The 24,194-nt window shown below is 38.6% G+C and overlaps 1 protein-coding gene across 2 annotated transcripts in view; it reads left to right on the plus strand.

The window, feature by feature from the left end:
* The window catches only part of akap6 (A kinase (PRKA) anchor protein 6), a 154,825-nt gene that overhangs the window by 82,319 nt on the left and 48,312 nt on the right, over positions 1-24,194 (plus strand). For both annotated transcript variants that reach the window (XM_079632660.1, XM_079632661.1), the window contains 2 exons: positions 9,051-9,184; positions 13,470-13,590. In XM_079632660.1, coding sequence (XP_079488786.1) covers positions 9,051-9,184; positions 13,470-13,590 — 255 coding nt within the window. The remainder of the gene's footprint in view (positions 1-9,050; positions 9,185-13,469; positions 13,591-24,194) is intronic.

Here is a 24,194-nt window from a genome sequence, read left to right on the forward strand (position 1 = left end):
ACCCTCTGGTTCCTCATAAATACTATGTTTTGTGTGCGTTATTTTTTGACAGACATTGATGTTGTGATGTTCAAATGATGTGGATTTGAAAGCAGATGGGTCGCATGGTGATTATTATTTATTTCTTGGCCAGCAAGTATTCAGTGAAGTGATGCTTCTGTCCATATTTTTAGTTCTAATATTCCAATCGGCAGCCAGCCTAAGTTTCTGACAGACGTGCATAAGGGGTGAACCATGTTTGATTTTTGGGTAATTTTAAAACGTCCTGGAGACGTTCAAAATGCTTTTGCATAGTTCATAATACTTATTTTATGGAATGAAGTTTATTTTTTGGCTTTAAAAAAAAATCATGTTACACATTAATTTTTTATCAGGAAATGAGTGGTTTTGATGCACAAAGTTGTTTTTATTGTCTCTTAAAACAAAAATCTTTTATTTAAACCCATAAAAATGCAAGTCCTGCTGTAAATAATAGTGAAACATTACTTTTTAAAACTGTTGTTCCATTATAACCCCTTAGCATATTTTGACCCGTTTATAACATTTTGAAATAGAGAAAAAATAGAGAACAGATATTTTAAATTGTAATAATATAACACTTTTAATGTAAGGGACGGTAAGTGCTAATTCTACTTGAACCCGGACCACACCTCTACTTCTATAATTACCGGTTTTTAATTGGTGAATGATTTTTTAAGGACTAACAAAGAATGATGATCCAGGAACATGTCGCACTTGGGTAAAACGAGGTATAATAATTAAACCCTTTTTCTGTAAACGTGGATTAGTTCTTGCTAATACATGAGGCTTTTGTATCTCATACACACACACACACACACACACACACACACACACACACACACACACACACACACACACACACACACAAGCAGGTCTGCAGGCAGTGGCTCTGACGACTTCAATACACTGACACTGTTTGAGTTCAGTCTGTTCAGCTCAGAGTGGCCAGTAGAGTTCAATCTATCCTCTAGATATCAGTCTGATTTACTGGTGGTTTATAGTTTCATTTGACCACAATCCACTTTGACAAACAACCTGCTTTCATCTCGATATCTCTCCCCCACCCGCCCCTAAAAAAGCTCATTTCTGCTCCCCAAACCTCAAAAGAAACCTCTTCAAGGTAGCCGCGATACAGTCTCCTTCCGATTTCAATTGAAGATCAGATTTTTTTTATGTTACTTAATTATTTCCTAATTAGTTTGCATGTTAATTAAAATGGTGGCTAATGTTAATTACCTATATTAATGGATTCTCATGTAACACCTGCCCGAAGCGCTTGGCTCAGTTTTCAAAATATCTTCATCTAAGCCGGTTGATGCATGCCGTCTCGCTTTGCTGAAAAGCGGCGAGGAATTGAAGTCAGGGGATTTTTGAAGCAGGTCGCACTGAAGTAGTCAAACTAAACGCACTCTTTTTTTTTTGTCTTCTGCTTTCATTTGAAAGCTGCATTTGCAGAGAGGACTGGCATATTTTGATTATAGTCGTATTTGTAAGCATGTGTTATCTGTGATGCTCCGTCTATTAAATGGGTTATTCTATGAAACGGCTGCCTTTTCCATTTTGAAAAGGTGAATTTGTTTTTGAGTGAAGGTGAAATAAATGTTTACAATATTTTAAACGTGTCAGCTTAATAATGTGTTAATAAAGTGTAAATAATGCAATGTGAATCCAAATTAATATATTTAAATATATAGAAGAATACATTTTCTAACTTCACTTCATAATTTTTGCATTAGCCTACTTTTAATGAACTGGTGTAGCAGTGAGCGCTGTAAACTAACCAACTCTATAGAATTTTTTTCGGGAAATTTGTACAAAATTTTGCTTGTAATAAGCCATGACCCAAGCACACAATTGACCGTTCGCGAAGACCCGCCCTCTTTAGTTACTGTTAAGGGGCAATTATAATGATGTTCTCATTATAATTTTATGTAGGCAATATGACAGACTTGTGCTGTGCATGTTGCACTAAACTGTATTTTAAATTTTTTAAGTGATTTTAATCATATTTGTTAACAGACTATTGCAACAATTAATTCAATTTATTTTACAGAATTTCACTTGGGCCAATTAAAAAATTTAGATGTGACCAGTCACTAGAATATTTTGACTTGGAGAGGTTAAAGTTTTTTTACAGTGTATATGCCAAATTTTCTTATCGGGCCGCTAACAATAACATAAAATATTATCATTTATCGGCCGATACGGATGTGGTGGTTGATATATTGTGCATCTCTAGCACGGTATTACATAATACAAAGAGATTACAGTGTGACTTTTACAGTATATATTTTATGTACCGCTATAATTATGCTTGAGGGTAACAAAGTTGTCCATTTTACAGTTTTATTTGACAATAGTTTACGATCTACCCTATATTTCGTTTTTTAACATTACGAATTTGCTAATATACAGCAAGTAGCAGGCAAAGATGGATTGGATTTTGTTGATGTGAAATCCCTATAATAACAGACATACTGTATACTGTGAGAGGGACACAAACCTGCTTGTGTATAATGACCCAGATGTTTCCCATCACCCGTCCATGATGGCCGCATCGACTTTGACATTCTTGACACACACCTGGTGCGATTGCTTGGCATGCATGAGAAAGCTAAAGCAAAGCAAGACCATATTAAAGTGAAGATGGTCTCTATTAGATTGAAAATGATCACCCGATCAATACGACCCCCTGCCTGACTAATCCATAACGTGAACATTGTTTCAGACCCCCGCGCCTTTTCCTGCTTGTGTCTTAGGGTGCTTAGACTTCATGGAATCAAGGATCAGCGATTAAATGTCACCTTTCAGCAACAACATTAAATAAGAAGCAGCAATTTGGCTCCTAGCAATTGCTAATTTCACGCCCTGATAAATGTTGCAGGAGCTAAAGCTTTCAAACTGCCTAAGATATTTCTTAAAGAGACGGCAACATATGCAGGTAAAGGCCTGGTGTGTTCCTTGGGGACAAACGCACATTTTCCTGTCAAGGTCAAAGGCGTTGTTTTGCTTTGAGCTAAATGTAAGTCATCCCTTATTACCAATTAAAAATTTATCCTGACCTCATCAATTAGATTTAGAGTGAGAGCTTTTTTAAAATAGATATTTAAAATGCTGTCTTAAGAAATTATGGTGCATTAGGAAATTTTGACATTTACCAGAGACAGTATACAGGGGCGTTCACACATACCTGTACAGTGATTTACTGCGAGCAGAAATCATTCATTTTCAGTAGCATGAGTGACACTGACCATTGGCCATGCGATATGGGCATGTCTAGAAGGGCGAACGGAGAATGAGACAGACCACTCGTACAAAGATGAATGGGTGAAAGTGGAGTGCTCAGGATTGTGGCTGTAGGATGGGAAGTCCTGCCTTTTAGGTAAAAGAGCCAATCGCCTTTATGTTTGAGGCTGTGTTTGAACTTGTTTTAGTGTAATTTGAGCTAATATATATATTATTATTTTTTATGATTTAAAATGTCATTGAAATGTAACCTTGAAAAACCGTTTGGGGTTTTTTTTCTCTCCATTTGAATAAATGAAGTATTTGTATGACTGGAAAATAGAGTATAACAGTGACTGGCCACTTTTCCAGCTGTCTTAGTCTCGGAAGTATTTTTCCAATTTATTTTCTCCATTGGCATTTCAAAATATTCTAAGCCATTGAACCAAACCATCAAGCTCCGATATGAATCACAACCTTTGAAGCAACATACAGTACAGTACTATATGAAGATTCAGGAAAAACGACAAAGGTAAAAACCCTGAAGCACTGCAAATTTTATAATTGAATCTAAAATGATGGTACAATATCATACTATTCATAATCCTTGATTAACGACTACCGTTTGGGGTCATTACGTTTTTTTTGTTTTTTTTAAAGAAATGAATCCTGTTTTTCAGCAAGGATGTATTAAATTGACAGTAAATACATGTATTATGTTGTAAATGATTTTTTTTTTTGTTTACTTTCTATTCATCGGAGAGTCCTGAAAAAAAGTATCACTTTTTCCACAAAAATATGAAACAGCACAGCTTTTATAATAATAAGAAATGTTTCTTCAGCAGCAAAGCAGCATATTAGAATGGTTTATAAAGGATCATGTGACACTATAGACTGAGTAAATTACACTTTAAAATATAATAAAATAGAAAACATTTATAATAATAGTAATAATACTCTTTTTACTGTATTTCTGATCAAATAAATGCATCCTTGGTGAGAAGAGACTGTTTTCAAAATCATTTAAAAAATATATTATTGACTCAAAACTTTTTAATAATAGTGTAAATATAAAAACTTTTTTCGAAATATAATGTGCAGTTGGGGAGACCATGTTGGTTATGTTATTTGCAACGCTTCATGGGTGTAATCAATCACTTATACCGCTACTTACCACTATTTCTATTTTAAACATGATTATGATTTTTTATATATTATTATTTTTCCTTGTAGCTTGCACAGAAAAATACACCATCACTTAACAGCCTTAGTTTGTCTCAGATTCTACTTTTTTTACTTCCTGAAGTGGACTGTTGCGCTCTATAGTTGGCCACTGAGCGAACTGACTTGCTTTAAAGGTACTTTGCATTTACGTGCGTCTAGAAGAGCATAACTTCAAGATTCTTAATTGAATAATGTACCACATTTTGTATGTTGCCAAGTGCTCGTTTGATAAAGCACAACCAATTTATCTTGCACCTACGGTGGCATCTATTCCAGCGACAGTGTAGATAGCCATAGAAATATGCCCCCCCGGGTTTTTTATTGCATACATAATCAAATTTATTTGACCAAGCAGTCAAACAACTGCAAATGAATGTGGTTGTATCAGCAGCTGGTTAGCTGCAAAAGACAGATAAGCATGAATGAACGAGAGCAACTTCTGTCTGACAACACTGTATAATCGCCATTATTTTGAGCCATAAAGTTGCGTGATTCATGTCGGAAGACCCCACCACACATTAAATCCAGCCTTTATGACTAGTGATTTGAAAGTAATAGTTTCCAAATGAGTTTCATGCCTTCTACAGCTCCTCAGAGGCCCGCTCTCCTCAAAAATAATCTCCCGTCGTAACTTTTCCCGAGGAGTAAGACGCAGAAGAAGAAAAAAAGCCAGTTGTCAGGAATAGCAGAACATTCTTTTTCCTGCTTGTGAAAGTGAAAACACTCTCTGAAATACAGCCTCTTAAATGACAATTGCGGAATTTGGTTTTCTTTCTTTCTTTCTTTTTTACACAATATATGACAGCCTTCCCCAGCCACGTGTAGAGTTTGTGAAGGTAAAGCTTTGCTGGCGTATTTGTAAATTTACGAGCTGCTTTGATAGAACCCTCGGCCATTTACAGCTGCCGCCTCGACCCCACACAACTCTCGGCTGAATTTATTTTCCGAGCATGCCTGCGTGTGCGCCGCTCGCCTCCGATGCTGCCTCTGAACATCAGGATGAACCTGATGGGAGACATTTCAAACAGGCCGATGTATGTTCTGGCTGTTTTGAACACCGGCCGTTGGGGGGCCGGGATGGCGGGAGGCTTCCCACCGTTTTCAATCTCGCCGCAACGCTCCTCGCATTCAGAGCAGATGATAAAGAAATGAGCGACCCCTGTGTTTTGTCACATAGCTTAAATGTAGAATTTAGGAGGTATCCAACGACCCCTGTCCAGCAGTTCACCTGTTTTTTTGTTTTTTTCTGTACTGCACACTAGAGTTGCATTTTTCTCTTTGTTAGTTTTTATTGTTCTCCAGCTGCTTTCAATGAGCCTCTGTCCTGCTGCCACATGATTTGTCTTCCCATCTCTCTCTCTCTCTCTCTCTCTCTCTCTCTCTCTCTCTCTCTCTCTCTCTCTCTCTCTCTCTCTCTCTGTTTTTTCCATTGCAATGAAGCAACAGAAGAGCGTTACTCAATTCTGTTTGGATTATATTTGATCCCGATGAATTTCGCCCTCCTGTTCGATGTGAAACACATGTGCCTCAAAGCTCAAGGACGATCATGTCTGTGATTTGTTTTCCTCCAGTGCATGTTTTTTAAACACAATCTGCAGATTTTTAGCAGTCCTGTCTAGCTTACGAATTGCAAATCAGTCAGGTTTGTTAATGCTTTGCCTGACGGGCCTTTAATACTTTACTATTATTGATGGGTTTTTTTGTTCTCATTCTTATTTCTCTTTGGTACAATACAGTTTTTTTTTATATAGAGGTAGTTTTAGTAGTGTTTGCTGTCTGTTTAGTGTTTAGTAGTATCATGCATCTTGTTATGAAGAGTGTGGGATTATTTTTCTAAGCAATTGGAGGACAATAATGAGAGGTGGGCTTCACTCAGTAAGCAACACCTTAGCAACGCTTTGGCAACTGTTCTTGCTTTGTGGTGGCAAGTTTCAGATGAGCAAGCATTCAAATTTGCATACATTGAGTGATACACAGCAGCTTTGGTTAATTATACACTATTGTTCAAATGTGTGGAGTTTGTAAGATTTGTTACATACTGTAGTTGCGGCATGAAACTCTGAATGGTGCAGGCTGATAGGTCTTTAACTTATTGGTAGCAATGTCTGTGAATGTATTCGCAATAGAAAGTCTCGGTACTTGCTCTGTAGCAGCAGCGTAGCAGATCTATTCCGCCAAGACCAAATACATTAACATCGCCATATCCATTGCCATCTCTATTACCATACCAATCTCCAGAGAGTTGTCATGACTCTCAACGAGGCTGCATTTATTAGATCAAAAACACAGTAAAAACAGTAAAATTGTGAAATATTACAATTACAAGTTTTCTATTTGAATATATTTTGAAATTTAATTGATTTGGTTGCAAAGCTACATTTTTAGGTAGACATTACATCAGTCTTCACTTCATTGTCACATTTAATATTTCTTATTATTATCAATGTTGAAAACAGTTGTGCTGCTTAATATTTTAGTGGAAACCATTTTTCATGATTTATTTCAAATAGAAACATTTGCAATAGCGCTTTTGGTCAATTTAATTCTCTCTTACCGATCTTTAAGGCAACATAGTTTTTTGGACATTCGCTTCAAAACTCCAACCAGCTGTTTAGTTTGTATACGTATATTGATAATGTGAGGTGCGCCTATACCGACATGATACAGGAAGCGATGTTGGCCACAGTTTCAGCTCATGATTGACAGTGGAAATGCATGGTGCGTCCCAGAAGACGTCGAACTGACACAGGCATGTAAACAAAAGGGCCTAAAATGACTCGATTCAGCAGACTTTACTGACGTCTTAGTCTCGATTTCACTCGAGGGAAGGCGGTAAGCATTCATCAAATGATTGAATTCATATTGATTCCTGCCATATTAGCAGTTTAAAGCAAGACCTCTTTTGACTGCACCAGAGAGATAGAGAGATAGACGGCGCAAGAGGTTTTTGAATGATTCTGTTTGAAATAAGAATACGGGAGATTCACACGCAAATCCCTTCAGTCTGCATATCTGAATAAGAATATCTTTAAACGGGACAGGAGGGGGAGAGCAGCAGGAAATCCAGCCTAACCGTAGTGTGCAGGATCAGGGGGGTTATTTACCACTTCGGCGGGAGGCTACGTGTTCGTAAAGAGGTCGTACGGGAAGCCGAGAGTGGCTGTTAGCGCAGTGGGCGACGTGGAGCACTCCAGCCCATAGCAAAATTAATTAAGCGACACTTTGCTTTTAAGTCAGAGGCTTACATGTGTTTTTCTTTGGTTGACATTGTCTGCCTTGAGATTATGAAAGCTTAGCCTTTATCTCAGACACTGATTGCTCTGCATTGTGGGAACAGGCTCTGCGTACATTATGGCACGAGGAGACGCGCTCATCAATAGCCCGATTTCTCCTTCAAGTGCTGCATGGATGGCTGATGAATGTAGGTTTATGTGCATGATATTGATGTTTTCATATTCACCCATGGGAGCCACATCTTCCACAAGCTCAGACGTATGCATTTATAGATTACTAATACATTTCAGCTCTGTGTTTTTAATACAGATGGGTAATTCTGGTGGGTTTTGCAATGGGGGCGTGAGATCAATGCAAATGCATGTTACCCACAACCAGCCCTGCAAGCCACAAGAGAGGCAAATCTCTATCACTACAATGTCCTCGACTCGAAACCGAAGTGGCGTGCTGGGCCGAACCGTCCTTAGACTCAAGGTGGCTCGGAGAAATTGCTTTTGTCGGAGGTGGCCATCGGTTATTATTGTGTGTGTAAGCTGCTCCGGTGGGATTGAGTAATTAGGATCCTGACATGGCATCGGCGAGCCAGCCGAGTGAATCAAAAATGAAGGCAAATGAAAGCAAATTCCTCCGAGGAGGGAGAGGAGAAGTCGGCGCGTTTGCGGCGCTAATTTTCTAGGGCTCCTAGTTAGGTTCATTTCATTCCTCCCAAATGAGCAAAGCGCCCGAGCCCCGGCGTTTGATGCACGCCCAATAAATGGAATGAAAAAGCGACACATCTTTCTGTTGATTTTCTTGTTTATTATCAAGGGTAGCTTTGATTGAGGAGCAGTTTACATTCATGGAATCGTCTGACCTTTCCAGAGGCATCTGCCGAGCAGGCGTCGGGCACTCGGTGGAGAATGCGAAGCCGGCGTGCTTCATAAAGTGTTGAGAAATGAGCAAAAAATCAAAGCCGTCTGTTGGAGATTTTATTGGCTCGTCTCATATTTTGCACAATAACTGATCTCCGTCAAGCCAATGTAGCCAATTTTCTCAAGCACCGAGGAGAAATACATATTTTTTCCATCTGATTTGAAAAGCATGTACAAGTGCTTCCTAATCACTGCTGAAAACCAACACACTCCTTTCTGAAATGGAAGGACGCCAGTTTCAAGCATCTCTCTTTATTGCTGCCGTATTGATTCGGCTAAATGCTGTCTGAATTAGTTTAATAGTTTAGCAAGTTCTAATAGTTTATTGTTTTTTAATACTTCTTGAAGTTGGATCAATGACATTGAGGTAATTGTTTTCATAGAGGTTGCTGAGATTATATCTATTCTTTCTCTCCCTTTGTTTTTTTGTGTTAGCGAGTGGAGGTCCGGCAGAGCTACCGGGAGGCGCAGAAAGATGTTCTGGATCAGATGACAGTGAAACTTAAGAACCAACAGTACTGCTCCAACAGCAGAAGTGTCGACTTCACCCTGATGTCCAAGTCCAACAGGTACGATGAGAAAGGTGACTGCTCAAAACTTAGAGAGCAGCTTAATTGACATGCCTCATTTTTTTGGTCATATTCTAAAGCAGCATTACATGTATCCTACATGGAGAATGCAATCCCAGAATGCACCATGACTAGCTCAGTGAAAAAATCAATTCAAGCAGACAATTTAAAACTGATTATTAATGCATTAAATGCTGAGAAGTATTAATTAAAATTGTACATGTATTATATTTTTAAATCATTTGAGAGCAGGTAAAAATATAGTCTAATGCTTTAGCGTTTGATGATGAAAATATCCTTTAAATTTCATCATGTGATATATTTTTACAAATAAAAAACAATAAAAATTACAAAACTGACAAAAATTTGCAATAAGGATTGTATTATGTACAACAAATTTGAGTGGCAACGCTGCATTCACAATGTGAGTTTCACGATTTTACTTTTTTCCTCCTCATTTGTTAGTGCATTATTTTTTAGTTTTGTCAGCAGTACTTTTTGATTGAAATATTGGAATTATTGTGTATGCTTGGCAATATTTTTAATGACATTTTCATCAGTAACTACTTCCATCAGTATTACTTTTTTGGAAGCCAAGTTTTCTATTCCCTTTGGAGCCGTATTTGTGTGACGCATGTTGTTTTCTTGTGTAAAGTGTTGCAAATCCTTCTCTTAAGAGTTTCCATGAGTATTATGATGCTGCTTCAGAACACCAATAACTTCCTGGAGTACATTTTTCTATTTTTTGCCTTGGGTGTTTTTGTTTTGTTTAGTTTTTTCCGTTTTATCAATAATGTAGATTAGGTTTATTTTAAGGACTTGATGCAACCTTTCTCTAATGCCACTTAATGGTTGTGATTACAGACGTGCATTATCTTTTTTTCTTTCCTAAAATGACTAATCCCTTTATTTGTGGTCCATTAGTCCTCTACACCCCCCCCCCCCCCCTCTCTCTCTCCATCTCTCTCTCTCTCTCTCTCTCTCTCTCTCTCTCTCTCTCTCTCTCTCTCTCTTTCTCTCCATCTCTCTCTCTCTCTCTCTCTCTCTCCGTACCCAGTAAAGTCCTGAGTGTTAACCGCAGAGTCCGGACCGGACTCCTTGCCTTGGCTTTGAATCAAACATCGTTTTAATCCTTTTAAGCTTCTCGTCGTAATGATTTATTTTGCAGTAAAAAACCCATAATGATCCTTTGAATTTTAATGATGAGCTGCCTGCTCAAGGATTCATTGTTTTGACTCTTTGGCCCTTACCTTTACATGGAAACATGTCTTAAGGGAGGCGCTGTCGAATTCGATGGCCTCCGGTGCCTCTCTCCAGCTCGCCGGCCTCATCAAGGGCTGCCGCCCACCGCCGCGTCTCCCAGCATCCCCTCGCACCTGATAGAAACTGGACGCCTGCCATTCAGAAATCAAAAGCCCTCTCCAGAAGAGAAACACAACAGACAGCGGTGAAAAGGAGATGTTGAGTCCCCGCATTAGGCGCCAGGGATTAGCACCATAAATTAAAGAGCTCTTTCTATAAAACTGTCACTTCGTATGAGATGTGAGGGGTGTCAATACAGCCGGCCAACCTTTCCCTGTGAGGCTCAGGGTGAACTGTGATGAATTAGACCACCTCCCCCCTCTTAGAAAGGTGGCGGCAGTGCTGAGTGGGGGGCACGTTGACGTTAAACGGATTTGAAAAGAAAGAAAGATGGAGAGGCATCCATTTCTGTCTCACAGGAGTGTCAGTGCTACGCTGACCCGGAGGAGTCGGTTTCAAGTGGCTAACGCCTAATGCGTGTCGACTAAATCGCTCCATGAGCAGAGCGAGATCTGAAGAACAGGTGGATGAATCTCACTAAACCGTTCAAGTTTCAAAAAAGCAGGAGAAAGGAATGAGACATTGTATTTTTCATAAACAGACTGAAAAGGTTTTTTTGAAATAGCACTATAACCTAAATGAATAAAGAAAATTAATAAACAATTTGTATATATTGAAATCCTCATCCCTTTTTTAAAAACCCAATAGCCTTTAGTTGGCTTTGCTATTGCTAGTCAGAAGAAAGGGTATTAGAGGAAAGGAACTAATTTCTCATCTGGAGAGCATTTTATTGGAAATGCAAGGTTACTCAACATTTTCCCCAGAAGAGAAAAATGTTGGAGTTTTGGAGTACAATAGCATATAAAAAACTTAATTGTATCTTTTTATGTACTTAAATTGAAAGTAAAGCTTATTTATAACATAAAAATAGTTTACATTGTGGCATTATTTGCATGCACATATTTTGCCCCTACTTTTATTATTATTATAGTACTAATGTGACTAATACACACACACACGCGCACACAAACACACACACAGGTGAAACTCGAAAAATTTGAATATCGTGCAAAAGTTCATTTATTTCAGTAATTCAAAAAGAAGGTGAAACTAATATATTATATAGACTCATTACATGCAAAGTGAGATATCTCAAGCCTTTATTTGCTATACTTTTGATGATTATGCTTACAGCTTATGAAAACCTTTTCACAATATTCTAATTTTGAATTTGGGGTTTTCATAAGCTGTAAGCATAATCAGCTTTTTCAAATTTTTCGAGTTTCACCTGTACGTACATTTGAAATATATACATCTCGTTTATTATATTTTTTATATTCTGTAGTGTTACAGTATATACTATATGTAGTATTACATATCATGCACAGACAACATATATAATGTATGTGTATGATATTTAGTACTAGATAATATAAAAATGTGTATATAATACAAATATTTTATTTTATTATATAATTAACAATTTATACTATAACTTACACATACATTTACGTATTAAATAAATTATAAATTATTAAGAAATTAAAGAAACTGATGATAATAATGGAAAAGGTTAAAGTTAAATTTCAAGATTAATTACAGTAATGAAAATGTGCGAAAGTAATATTACTAAGCTTCATTTTTTCCCCCATAAAATATATATTTTTTTCTTTTGATTATGGGGTGTCCCGTTTTCGTGAGATTCACCCAAGTGCAGGTTTCAATCTGCAAATGAGTTCTTGTTTTAGAAAGGACGTACAATCGTTCTGCTCACAAACCAAAGCGAGCAGGAGAAAATGATGCTGACAGAACAATATCCCATGATGCACGTTTGCTAAATGGATCTTGCATTTTTTTTCTCCTACTTGTTTTTCGTTATTCGTTGTTAATGTTGTTTGGATGCCCCGAGAGCTTGTTTTACAAGCATTTAGATTTATGTTAGTGAGAGAGAGAAAAAAAAAAAGAGTACGAAAAACAATACGGTATGCAAGAATACAGAAAGATGCTGTTTAACTCACAAACAGCATATTGAGTTTTAATATCAGTCGAAGAACGCAGCGCCTGAGGGAGTCTTCACACTTCCGCCGCACACGTCTGACTGTTTCTAATTTGCTGTCTTTGCCGTTTTGTTCTGATCAATGTCTTGCGTACAAACACGGCTCAAATTTTCACATACTCCCCAATGTCTTTTTGTTTAATCAGCGCCTGCTTGGAAATGCTAATTTGCAGCACTATCCTTGTTGAAGTTTCATACGTGCTAGCATTCGATAGCGCTTTCCTGTTTCTTTTGTGCCTGCTCTGAATTGAAATAAAAACAGAAATGTTGATTTTTCTCTCGCACCCTTGTTTGATCGTTATTTGTGTAATCTCATTCATAGTTTTTCTTCTTCAGCGACAACAGGAGCACTTGTGAAAGCGAGAGGGGGAAAATGGTGCTAGTTTGACAGAACTGTCAAAGCGCTCGAAAGCTGTGCAAATTCCAAACAATTTTCCGACTAATGTTTCTAAACATGCGGGCCTCCTGCTGAGGCGCAAATCTAAGCAAAGCTCAGACGCTAATATGTTTGTTTGTGCATGTGTGTTGATGTTCTGTAATGAGCGTGCGGCTGTAGTGTAAACGTATGCACATACAATCATCCTAGTGCGGTTAAAAAACATTTAATGCGCTTCACCATTGAGCTGACGGCAGCGTTGAGCATGAGGGAGGTGAAGTCATGTTTAATTAAGACGCTCTGCCTCACGAGCCGTCACTCAGAGCGCAGGTTAAAGATCCCTTGTGCTCCCGGACTCTTTTCACACTTCACATACCCACGACGCACTGCGCCTCGGTGCGCCGCCCGCTAACGGGCTAGTGTAATTACCTCTGCTTGTCAAATATTCACCCAGTAAAATATGTCTCTACACCGTCTCCCCAGACCTCACCTGAGCTGGTGAAGCTGTGAACTTCTTTCTGCCCGTCTCATATTTCTTCTTTTCAATCCAGCCTATCAGAGTTTGAGGCAGAGTACCAGGAGCTCTGGGATTGGCTGATGGACATGGAATCCATAGTGACGGACAGCCATGACCTGATGATGTCAGAGGAACAGCAGCATCACCTGTATAAGGTAAGCGGGTCTTTTGCATTTAAAGTTGCTAACTACAGTCGACTCCATGGCTTGATATAAATAGTATGTGCTATGCACTACATGAAGCTGGTCTTGAAAAGGTACCAAATTGAGGAATAGGTCATTCCATTATTTACTGGAATGTTATTCCAGACCCTTATGACTGTCGTTCTTCCATGGGGCTTAAAGGAAGGTATTTAGCAGAATGTCCTGAGTGCTCTTTTTTTAACTAGGTCTGTCAAGCTTGACAAACGGCCCGTTGAAAATATCATAAATGTACTTTTTACAGAGGATTGCAAGGTCTTCTGACTGATCCATGTCAGAAACAGAACAAAAGTTAAGTAAAAATCTTAAATAAAATCTCGAATGTGTTGCATCAAGTATGAAGTACATTTGGTAGTTTTGTTTGGAGCTTCATTTCACAATATAAGGAAGATGTTGACCTTACAACTGTTCAACAGAGGAAATAAAGTCATATTGAATTGGGACAGCATGAGGGTGAGTAAATGATGACAGAATTAACATTTTTAGGTGAACTATTCCTTATTTAGGGAAAAATGGCAAGTGGGGTGTGATGTCTCACTGGTTAAAAACTGGGGCCAGATTTAATAACAGCTTGCACGAGTGCAAACCCTCTTTTGGCGTTAAAAAGAGCGGAGTATTTAAATAAATCATCATAGGTGATTTTACTAAGGTTTAAGGTTTCAATTTACTGTTTTTTACGGCATTATTTACCGCCCAAAAAAAGCACATCTTAATCCAGACGCTAACTGGTAGATTGCGTTGGTCATTATGGAAATTATCTGACTGCGTCTGTGTTCTTTAATTTGCGTGTCGATAGTAGATCACGCGCTGAACTTACCACTTTTTTGCACTCTCATGCTAAATTGCCCTGTTTAGTAAATCTGGCCCCTGGTCTGTTAACTCAAAGGTTGAAGGTTTGAACCCTTGATGTGGAATTTCATGGCTTATCACCAGTGCTCTCGGGTAAGACATTTAGCAAGTGTCCTGGCATATTTAGCTGCAAAAATGACAACAGCACCTTAAAAATAACTTGATAGTATCATGTATTTCCTAAAAATAGTGAAGTTATGATCATTTATGCTTGCATTCAGCTCAGTGGTCTCATCTAGACGAGATGCATCTGGATTGACATTGATAAATTGCAATACAGTTGTATTCTATAGTCTGGATATAGGTAAGAACAAATTGGACTACTTATGTTACTTTTATGTTGTTGTTGTTTTTTGGACTGCATTGCCCATTTTAAGATCATGTCAAAAAAAGCTAAATAAAAATGGTGTTCAACAGAAGAAAGTAAGTCACACTGGTTTGGAAGAAACACATTTTTCTGTGGTGTGACAAACTCAGAACACATACTTAATTTGGACTTTACAGGGACTTTAAATATCCAGGCTCAAAAGTTTGGAATAATTAAACGTTTTTGAGTTCTCTTATGCTCATCAAGGCTGATCAGGCCGAATCAAGGCTGATTCGATCAAAACAGCAATATTGTGAAATACTGTTATGATTTAAAGGAACTTTTCTATTTGAATATGTATATATATTAGAAAAAAACATTATTCCTGTGATGAAACTGAATTTTCAGCAGCCATTACAGTCTTCAGTGTCACATGATCAGAATGATCATCGTTCTAATATGCTTATTTGGTGCTCAAAACATAGTTCTAGCAGTTGTGGCATGTCAGGCATTTACTCCACCCACCATTAAAACTCATTGGACCAAAAATAGTCCTCTGCATATCAAAAATGATCTGATTGGCTGAGATTGTTCACGTCGCTTGCGGTTCACTGTGGACAGACAATTTGCTTCTTCGTGAAAAAAATTGGTGTTAACCCGCAGTTTGCTCCAGGGAGTCAGTCCCTGTAGCTAAACGTACCGTTAGTCACTTTGAATAAGAAATGGTCTGCTAAATCGTGTATAATTTTAATTTTTTCTTTCTTATCTTGAACTCTGAGCATATAATGCAAAATGTTAAATTATAGGTTTATCAGTAATATTTCAAATGAGCCTTGACTTTTGATTCTCTTAAACCAATTTAGCAAAACCACGGCTGAATATTACAATACTGCGAGTCGCCGATTAGATTGTCTTCCATTTCAATCTCTGTCATCATGTCACACTTTCTCCAGCCAGACTCACTTTGTCATTTTAACACATTTCAGTAAAAAGTTCATTTCAGAGGAACGAGAGAGGGAAATAGAAAGAGTGCAGAGCAGAGATAGTACCTCACCCTGTTTACAGTCCATGAATTTTTATTAGTCCCAGATAAAGTGGCCTGTATTGTGTTAGGTCAATATGTTTGTTCATGATTAAAACAAACTGATTTTGCTCCTCCGTATTGATTGCATGCCCACCCGCCCTAATAAATATGTACTGGGCCTCCATGTTCTTTATCAGCTTTTTTTTTGCGGGGTTCTCCTGTGACGCGTTATCAGCCCTCTATGTGGGATTGATGGGGAGAGGGGTACACGTGTAGACCGAGCCGGGACGGCGTGCTGTTTGCCCATGCTGGGGGAGTTTATCGTAAGGGGGAGAAAAAAGAGGGGGAGGCAGAAAGCCAGACTCGCCGGGAGGCAGGGATCGTAAATCAGCCTCATTTAGGCTTTCTTTACCGGACTGATTCCGACACTTGTCATCCTCCGATTGCTCCGAGCATATGGCATATTTCAAAAGAGCAGATTGTGAATCATAAAGAAATGAAATTAATAACCCCCCCACTCCCCCCCATCCTCGGACTGGAAACAACCTCTAATGACGAGAGAAATAACGGCACGCCGGCGGCCCCCTCTTCCTGTTCCTCCTCTCTCCCCTCTCCCCTCTCCAAACCTGCAGAGGTCGTGTTCAAGGTCAGAACTAATCTCCGCGCTCATCGGGCGCACTGACCCCGCCATTTGTCATATCTTACAGTAAGAAGAAGAAACTGAGGAAAGATCAGCCTGTTTTCTGCTCTTTCTTAGTCTTGGAGTATGTTCAGCATACTAGCACACTATTTTTGCTTTATACCTGTATCTTTATACGTGAAAAACGTATATGACCTGCTACGCTTATCAAAATGTGCAGTATACATTTAGAGCTCACTGCGTAGAATATGAGACGACATCTAAACCTTTATTAGTTTTTTGTTTCAAGAATGTATAATATATGTGTATATAAATATTTATACTTTTTAATGTCTGTAAATATAAGTATTATCATAGCATACACTGTAAGATTTTGTTGTTGTTGTGAAACGTAGATAATGTCCTTGCAGAAAATGACCAGTACATCTTCCGTTATGTTTACGGACATGTCCTCAAACCTTAAAACACAGTACTATGCAATGCATACTTCAATATAAAACACCTGTGGACAATCCTTCATATCAACTTGATTCATTGGACCCTATAATGCTCAGTGTGCAGTAAGCAATTCATGTCTGTACATAACCTTCCAAATGCAACTCAACTGACCATTTGTCTCAGAGATTGCTGACTTGTGACATTGTAGTCTGTTCCTTTCATAAAACAACCATTGATGTGTTTTTAGCAATCTCAACCAATTAACCTGTAGTTTGCTCATCTTTTGTTTGCTCCGTGTCAAGCATCAATCAGACGTTAGCTTGTTAACCGCTCCTGCGCTGGAAGCATCAGTGTGTGTGTGTATGTGTATATGGCTTGTTCTGTGTACCTTTGACGCACACTGACATGCTGAATAGATCTTAGTCTAATCTAACACGCTCTAATGCGCTTGCTGATCAAAGCTCGGCTCAGCCAAACCGTCCATGTTCTCTTGTGCACGCTGCCCTGCAGATGTATTCCTTTCTCACTGGTTTGTTCGTTCACGCTGTACCTTTGAGTGCCGAGGATTATGAGGCATTGTTATCTGTCTTTATGCATGTGAAATCAAAAGATCTGATCATCTCTCTTTTCCCAGATGCAGCCTTAAAAGGTTTTTTTCCCCCACATGACCCGTTTGTTCGAAGCTGTAGAATCTGTCAGCAATGTAAAATGCAACATAATTTGCTGTTTGGACTCTAAACTCTTCTCTTGATTGTGTTTTGATGGCTCATGTAGCGTCTCTTCAAGACTTCACAGAGCTAATTAGTGGTTTATCAGTCAGACTTTAGACTCCATAAGGGTAAGTGGGTGAATCTCGTGAAAATTTGCAGGACTTGCTTGAGGTAAATGTAATGCTATGCGAGATATTATTCTCAAGCTCTTTTATTGATGTATTTCTGCATTTGAAACACTTGTTGAGAGATTGAACATAAACATATTTATGCATAAATCGTCTGTTCTTCTTATTCTGTGCTTTTTCCTGTTGCGGTGGTTAGCAAACAGTGTTGCATTACCGCGCGAGTCCCCTTCTGAATTGGAGTGTGTATCGCCTGTTTTTGACTTTATTTGGATATCGTCTGACTGCATACACCAAACCGTGACATCCATACTGTTACGGTTCGGGCCGAATACATGTACAGTTACACCCCTGATTATATAATATTAAATATTTGAAGTATAATATTTATTTATTTCACGTTTTTTTTCATATAGAAAATAAAAGGCAATTTTGCATTTGTGAAATTATTTGAAATTAACCAATGTAATTTCTTATTCCTTTCTCATCTTTCTTATTCCATATTCCATGTTTTTCACAGGTTTTGTGAGATTCACCCGTATACACACAAGTATATTTCTGTTTTTGGGAAGGTCAGGAATTCTCCTCGATTTATGTTGTTCCTTTGTGATAAAGTGCAGGGATGTTTGTCGACGTGTTGCTCTGTGTCAGGAGTGTGAAGGCAGTAGAGCAGGCATCTGTGTGTGTGTGTGTGTGCGTCTGTGTGCTGGTGGAGCGACAGAGGCTGTGTGTGAGTGTGACACATTGCTGCTTTATAGAGCCGGAGCAGGTGGTATTTAATGGGAATCACAACATCACAGCGCCTTCTCCTGTGTGTGTGTGTGTGTGTGTGTGTGTGTGTGTGTGTGTGTGTGTGTGTGTGTGTGTGTGTGTGTGTGTGTGTGTGTGTGTGTGTGTGTGTGTCTCGTCACTCCTCTCTCACTTTCCCTCTTTCTCCTTTGTCTCTCTCTCTCTCTTTAATTTTCTCTCTCGCACATTCCAGAACTCCAAAACCTAGTAAGCTGCTTTCCAGTATACTGTCTACATAGTCTGCTGCCTACCAAGACATGATTTACATCAATGCTTCTCAACTGGTTTTGCTTCAAGACTCTGATTTTACTTTGGACCCAAGTGGCCACCAAAGCCACAGTACTGAAAAAAAAGTCTTTAAAAAAAAGTCTGTTCAGAATTATTTATATACTGTTATAGTATAGCTTATAGCTTTTACTTTTACAGTTGCAGTTTAAATTGTAATTTGTATTATGTGATTTTGTCATTTTTATTAGTTTTTTATAAATATTTTTATATAGCTTTAATTTATATTTATTTCAGTGTTATTTTTTAGCAACGCTAGTCAGTTAGTTGCTGAGAGTATTATTCTTTTTCACATTATATTAGTTTTTAATCTAATATTTATATTTTATTGTATTTTATTTCAGTTCATGGAAATAATTTTTTTGTTACTCAATCAAATACTAAAATGCTTTAATATGGCCATGAACTGCATTGTGAATTTGTTTGTTTTTAAGTTGATGGTGTGATACTCTAATCTGAAAAACATAAAAATAAATTTACTATGCATTTTTTAATAGCCTTCTCGTTGGCAATGTACCCACAGTGTCCTAAAATGCAGTCAAGGTAGGCAGCTCAATAGGTTTTGAAACACAGCTGAGCTCCCACACAAATACACAAAAGAAATAACCATTTCCTCCTGTTATGACTATTTCCAAAGACCCCCACATTGGCGGTATGTGCTGAATATGGTGCCGATACTGTTGGGCGCACCTGCATGCGCCATTACCCACAGACACACACACACACACACACACACACAACATTTCTCACAGCACTGTATACACACGCAGTAGCCTCAGTAAGTATGTGCTAATGTAGGTAATCGCTAATGGACATTTACTAAATTTGATTGCATTGTGCTTGTTTATCTTGTACTGTTCCATTTCAGCTGCTGTGGTCTGGTTTCTGTTGTTGGCCAATATGTTTTCTATAGGGCAAATAAATCCCCCTCCTCTGAACAGCTTTTGAATGGAGTCATTTAATATTTCAGTGTCACCAGATGCTGTTTGAAAACACTGTTGCGTGAATGTGCGTGAATTTACACTTGTGTTCAAAAGGATTCATTCTGAAGAATCATGTGACAATGAAGACTGGAGTAATGATGCTGAAAATTCAGCTTTTACATCACAGGAATAAGTAACATTTTAAAATACATTCAAGTAAAAACATTTTTACTAACCCCAAACAGTAGTGGATTTTTAATAAGTAAAAAATGCATGCAACAGTCTGCCCTGCGTCAGCAGGCAAAACCAGTGACTGTTCATTGTGAGAGAAAACCAGCATGGGCGCTCGTCATCACAGGCTTGAGAGAGAAGGTGTGTGAGATGCTGGCAGATAGTATATTTGAGCAGGAGTTTAGGTGTCATTGATGTTTAGTTATCAGTGTATTGATAACTCTGAGATGGCTGACCCAGCACACGCTTCACCAGCTCACAGTGATCTCACACCTTCTCATCCAATATCCAGAGAGCACAGCCTTTATTGTGTGTGTGTGTGTGTGTGTGCTGGTGCCAGGGACTCGACACAAAGGGCCTAGTGTTAAGGCGCTCTCTCTTCCTCCCTCTCTCTTTCACCCTCTACAACCTTTCTTTCATCCCTTTATTTCTCTTATTTTTCCTTCCTTCCTTTCTTTTATTTCTTACTACTATTTTCATTTCCTTATTTCCCTTCCTCTTCTTCCTTCCTTCCTTCCTTCCTTCCTTCCTTCCTTCCTTCCTTCCTTCCTTCCTTCCTTCCTTCCCTCCTTCCACTTTTTTATTTTCCCTTTCACTATTTTACTTTATTCCTTCTTTTTTCTTTTCTTTCTTCTCCTTTTATCCCCCTTCCTTCCTCTTACCTTTTTATGCCCTATTTTCCTTTCCTTCCTCTTATCTTTTTTTACCTTATTTTCCTTTCCTTCCCTCTTTTTTCATCCTTCATCTTATTTTCCCTTAATTTTTATATTTTCCTTCCATCTATCTATCTTTCTTTCTTTCGCCCCATGTGTGCGTGTCTATGCACCAGATGGCTGCTCGTGATGCGAACGAGCATTAAAAAAGCGAGAGACATTCCACAGGGGAGAGACGCAACAAGCCTGCTAGTTGTTGGATGCAGACTCTGAGATCAAGCTCTGCCCTGGTCAAAGAGCTGTTGGGAGATCAGTGGTGGCTGTCACATCCCAGAGTCCGCCTGACCGCCCCTCCCTGACAATCAAAATTAGACTAAAATAAAGCCCGTCGCTCCCTCCTCTGTATCTATTACAGCGACTCATTCTGACCAGATTTATGCGCAACATGACGACTCGATGCGGAGCCGCACGACGCCTGTGAAAAGAGAAATGCAGTTTGTCAGGAGAGACAGCCATACAGTCCTCACACCCCATGAATAATTGAAAGGAGGGATAGAGGAGAAGGAAGAGACACCTGGAGAAAGAAAGAGGGAGAAACGGAGGAATCACAGGAGGTGTAGGAGCAGCTGAAGAGACACGTCAGAGAGACAGCGAGTGAGGGGGATGTAGACAGGGACAGACAGTGAAAGAAAGAAAGAAAGAGAGAAAGAGAGAGGAGGACAGACACTACACAAGCTATCTGAAGGATCCAGTTTCTTCAGCATGACTTTAGCAGGGTTGAGTAATAAATAATGTGCTGGTCCTGCATCTCTCACCCTTTACAAGGTCTCAGGTTTCTCAACCCCTCAGATATAGGCTGAACCGTGTATGTTTTTGTGTTTTCTGATATCGAAAAGGTAATGGTTAATGTCACAGCCTCTCTTATGCGCAGCCAGTGATCTATTATTCTTTAAAAGTCTTGGCTGAAATGTACATTTTACTGAAACTCTTACTCAAGCAGGCTTCCTCATGTTTAAACCTGGTGGGCAGCAGAGGTTGTGCAGCAAATAATCATCATCCGTCACTTTGACGAGCGGGTTGTAAATTTTCCATTATGCTGTATTTGTATCCTTCTGTAAATATTGTAAAGCTTGTTATCTATTAAATGACATTGATATCACAAGAACTTACCAAGCGCTTTGTAGTGAGTTTTTGACACTGCCGCGTTGCGGTCTGGTCACCCAATTTAATGAACAATATTCCATGAATTATTCCACTGGACTAGTCTTGGAATCTTTAATTTTTCGCCTCAGATCTTCACTCAGATCTATCTTGTAGTCCGTTTTCACTGGGAAGATATTTTTTCCCCCTTATTTCTTTTAATTCCTGTTGCTATAGTTTAATGTTGAAGTCATTTTAATATATTCATATTTTAATTAGCATTTTAATTATTTTATATTCAGTACCGGTCAAAAGTTTCAGTACGATTTTTACATGGATTTTAAAAGAAGTCTCTTGTGCTCACCTAGGCTGCATATAAAACAGTAAAAACAGTAATATTGTGAAATATTATCACAATTTAAAATTTCTATGTGAGTATATTTTAAGATTTCTATTTTCAGCAGCCATTACTCCTGTTTATTGTTAGGGTCACATGAGCAATTCAACCTCAGTGTCGTCCATGATGCCACACAACATCGTAGCGCAACCAATCACGATTTTAAACCAATCAATCCAAATTTAAATATGTGGAAATGTGAATGAGATTTGAGAAATATGGATTGAAAGATTTTTTAGTAAATTAGGTGCAGCAAGTGATTTCTGAGAAACACTGTTGATATTTTTTATAATCGACACCCAAACAAACACACCCCTCCCTTCATTGCTCCGCCCCCAACATATCGAACACACTATGCAACACAGGCAACCACAAACAGCTGGTGGCATTGCTCATTGGCTACAAGAATGTTTTGGTGCTCGGTTGATCGGACCGATCCACTTAGTTTTTTCTCCTATATACACAGCCAGGACTAAACAGATATATATCTACCAAATATTCACAAAATTGTTTGTGTAGGTGTTGATTTAAATCTTCAACAGCATTTCTCAGAAATCGCTTAATGCATCTTTAAAAGCTGTCATATTGCTTCAGAAGTCTTGGAATATAGTGCACAAGTCTTATGGACTCCTTATTCCGTTTTGTTTAACTTGTATGGGAAAAAGCAGCATGCATATTCTGCTAGATAAAAATATATTAGGGCTGGGTATCGATTGAGATGTTTGATTTCGATTCCCGATTCGACTCAATGAATATAGATTTAACACAAATCCTATATTTATAAAAAAAGAACAGTGAACATAAGTTTACAAGTGGATAATTAATCAAAATAAATTAAGAGCCACAAACCTGCATATTAAACTTTTTATTTAAGGTACACTTGGCTACATTAAAACAGAACCCAACTCTATATTTCAAATGCATACAATGAATAGACAGGATTTTGATGGAAAATTACACATTGATTCTGAAAATTGGACAAGTTAGAACAGTCGCATGCCTTGATCAAACAGGATCAGGTTAGTTTTATGTTTAAGATAAAACAAACATAACATCTCACAGCATTAGCTGTAACATGGAGGCTGCAAGCCTATATGAAGAGTGTAGTAAAACTAATACTGGCTTATGGGTGATATATGATTTTCAATCGACCACATAAAAAAAAAAAAGATTAATCGAGAATATATATATATGTGAGTGACTCATCAGTGAAAGTCTGGTGAGGGTGAATAGATTCCTCATTTTGTGCGAACTGTCTCTTTAACTCAGGTCAGTTTGGAACTCAGTGGAGATCTCTGTCCATTGTTCCCAGCTTGCATCCTTAAACTCCTCTCAGATGGATTACATATCCATGAATATTCAGTTTTGTGTGTGTTTTGTGACTGGCTGGCATGTGATGTAGGCTAGTGTTGTCCCCCTACGGCGTCTCTCAATGTCTCTTCTCAGATGCTTCCTCATGTGGCATGCTTGAAGGGAATTATGGGAGAGCGTGTGGTGTTTTGTGTGCTGAAATGAGCAGGTTTGTTGTCTCCGTGTGTGTTAGTTGTTATGGTGGTGCCGGCTGGGGCCCGTGGCTCTTTCTGCAGGACGCGGACTAATTACAGCACTAATGCAGGACACCCCATTGATACACACTCATTCAACACGACCACACACACACCTGCTTTATCTGCCCCCCTCCAAAACTTCATTACTTAACCATGTGCACACACCCACACATAGTTAACACTCAATTAATTGATCCATCTATATAGAAGAGTTCTGATGCTTTATAACCAAGTGTCTGTAGTGCACGTTATTTAGATCATGTTCCTGGTTTATGTATATAAACCTCACCTTATGTGTCTGATTTTGGCAATATATCATGTAGACAGTAAGCCACATCTGTTTATGTCTGCTCTGTCCTTCTTTTGCATTTTATGAACACAAAAAGCACAAAATAATGAGCAGGAGCAGACGATAGACAGGAATGTTATTGCCAACATTTGTATGAGAACTGGCAGGCTTGAAGTCAACCAGCTGGTCAAATATATGTTTGATTCCCAAAG

The sequence above is a fragment of the Phoxinus phoxinus genome (genome assembly GCF_949152265.1).
Source record: "Phoxinus phoxinus genome assembly, chromosome: 13".
Taxonomy (NCBI): Eukaryota; Metazoa; Chordata; class Actinopteri; order Cypriniformes; family Leuciscidae; genus Phoxinus; species Phoxinus phoxinus.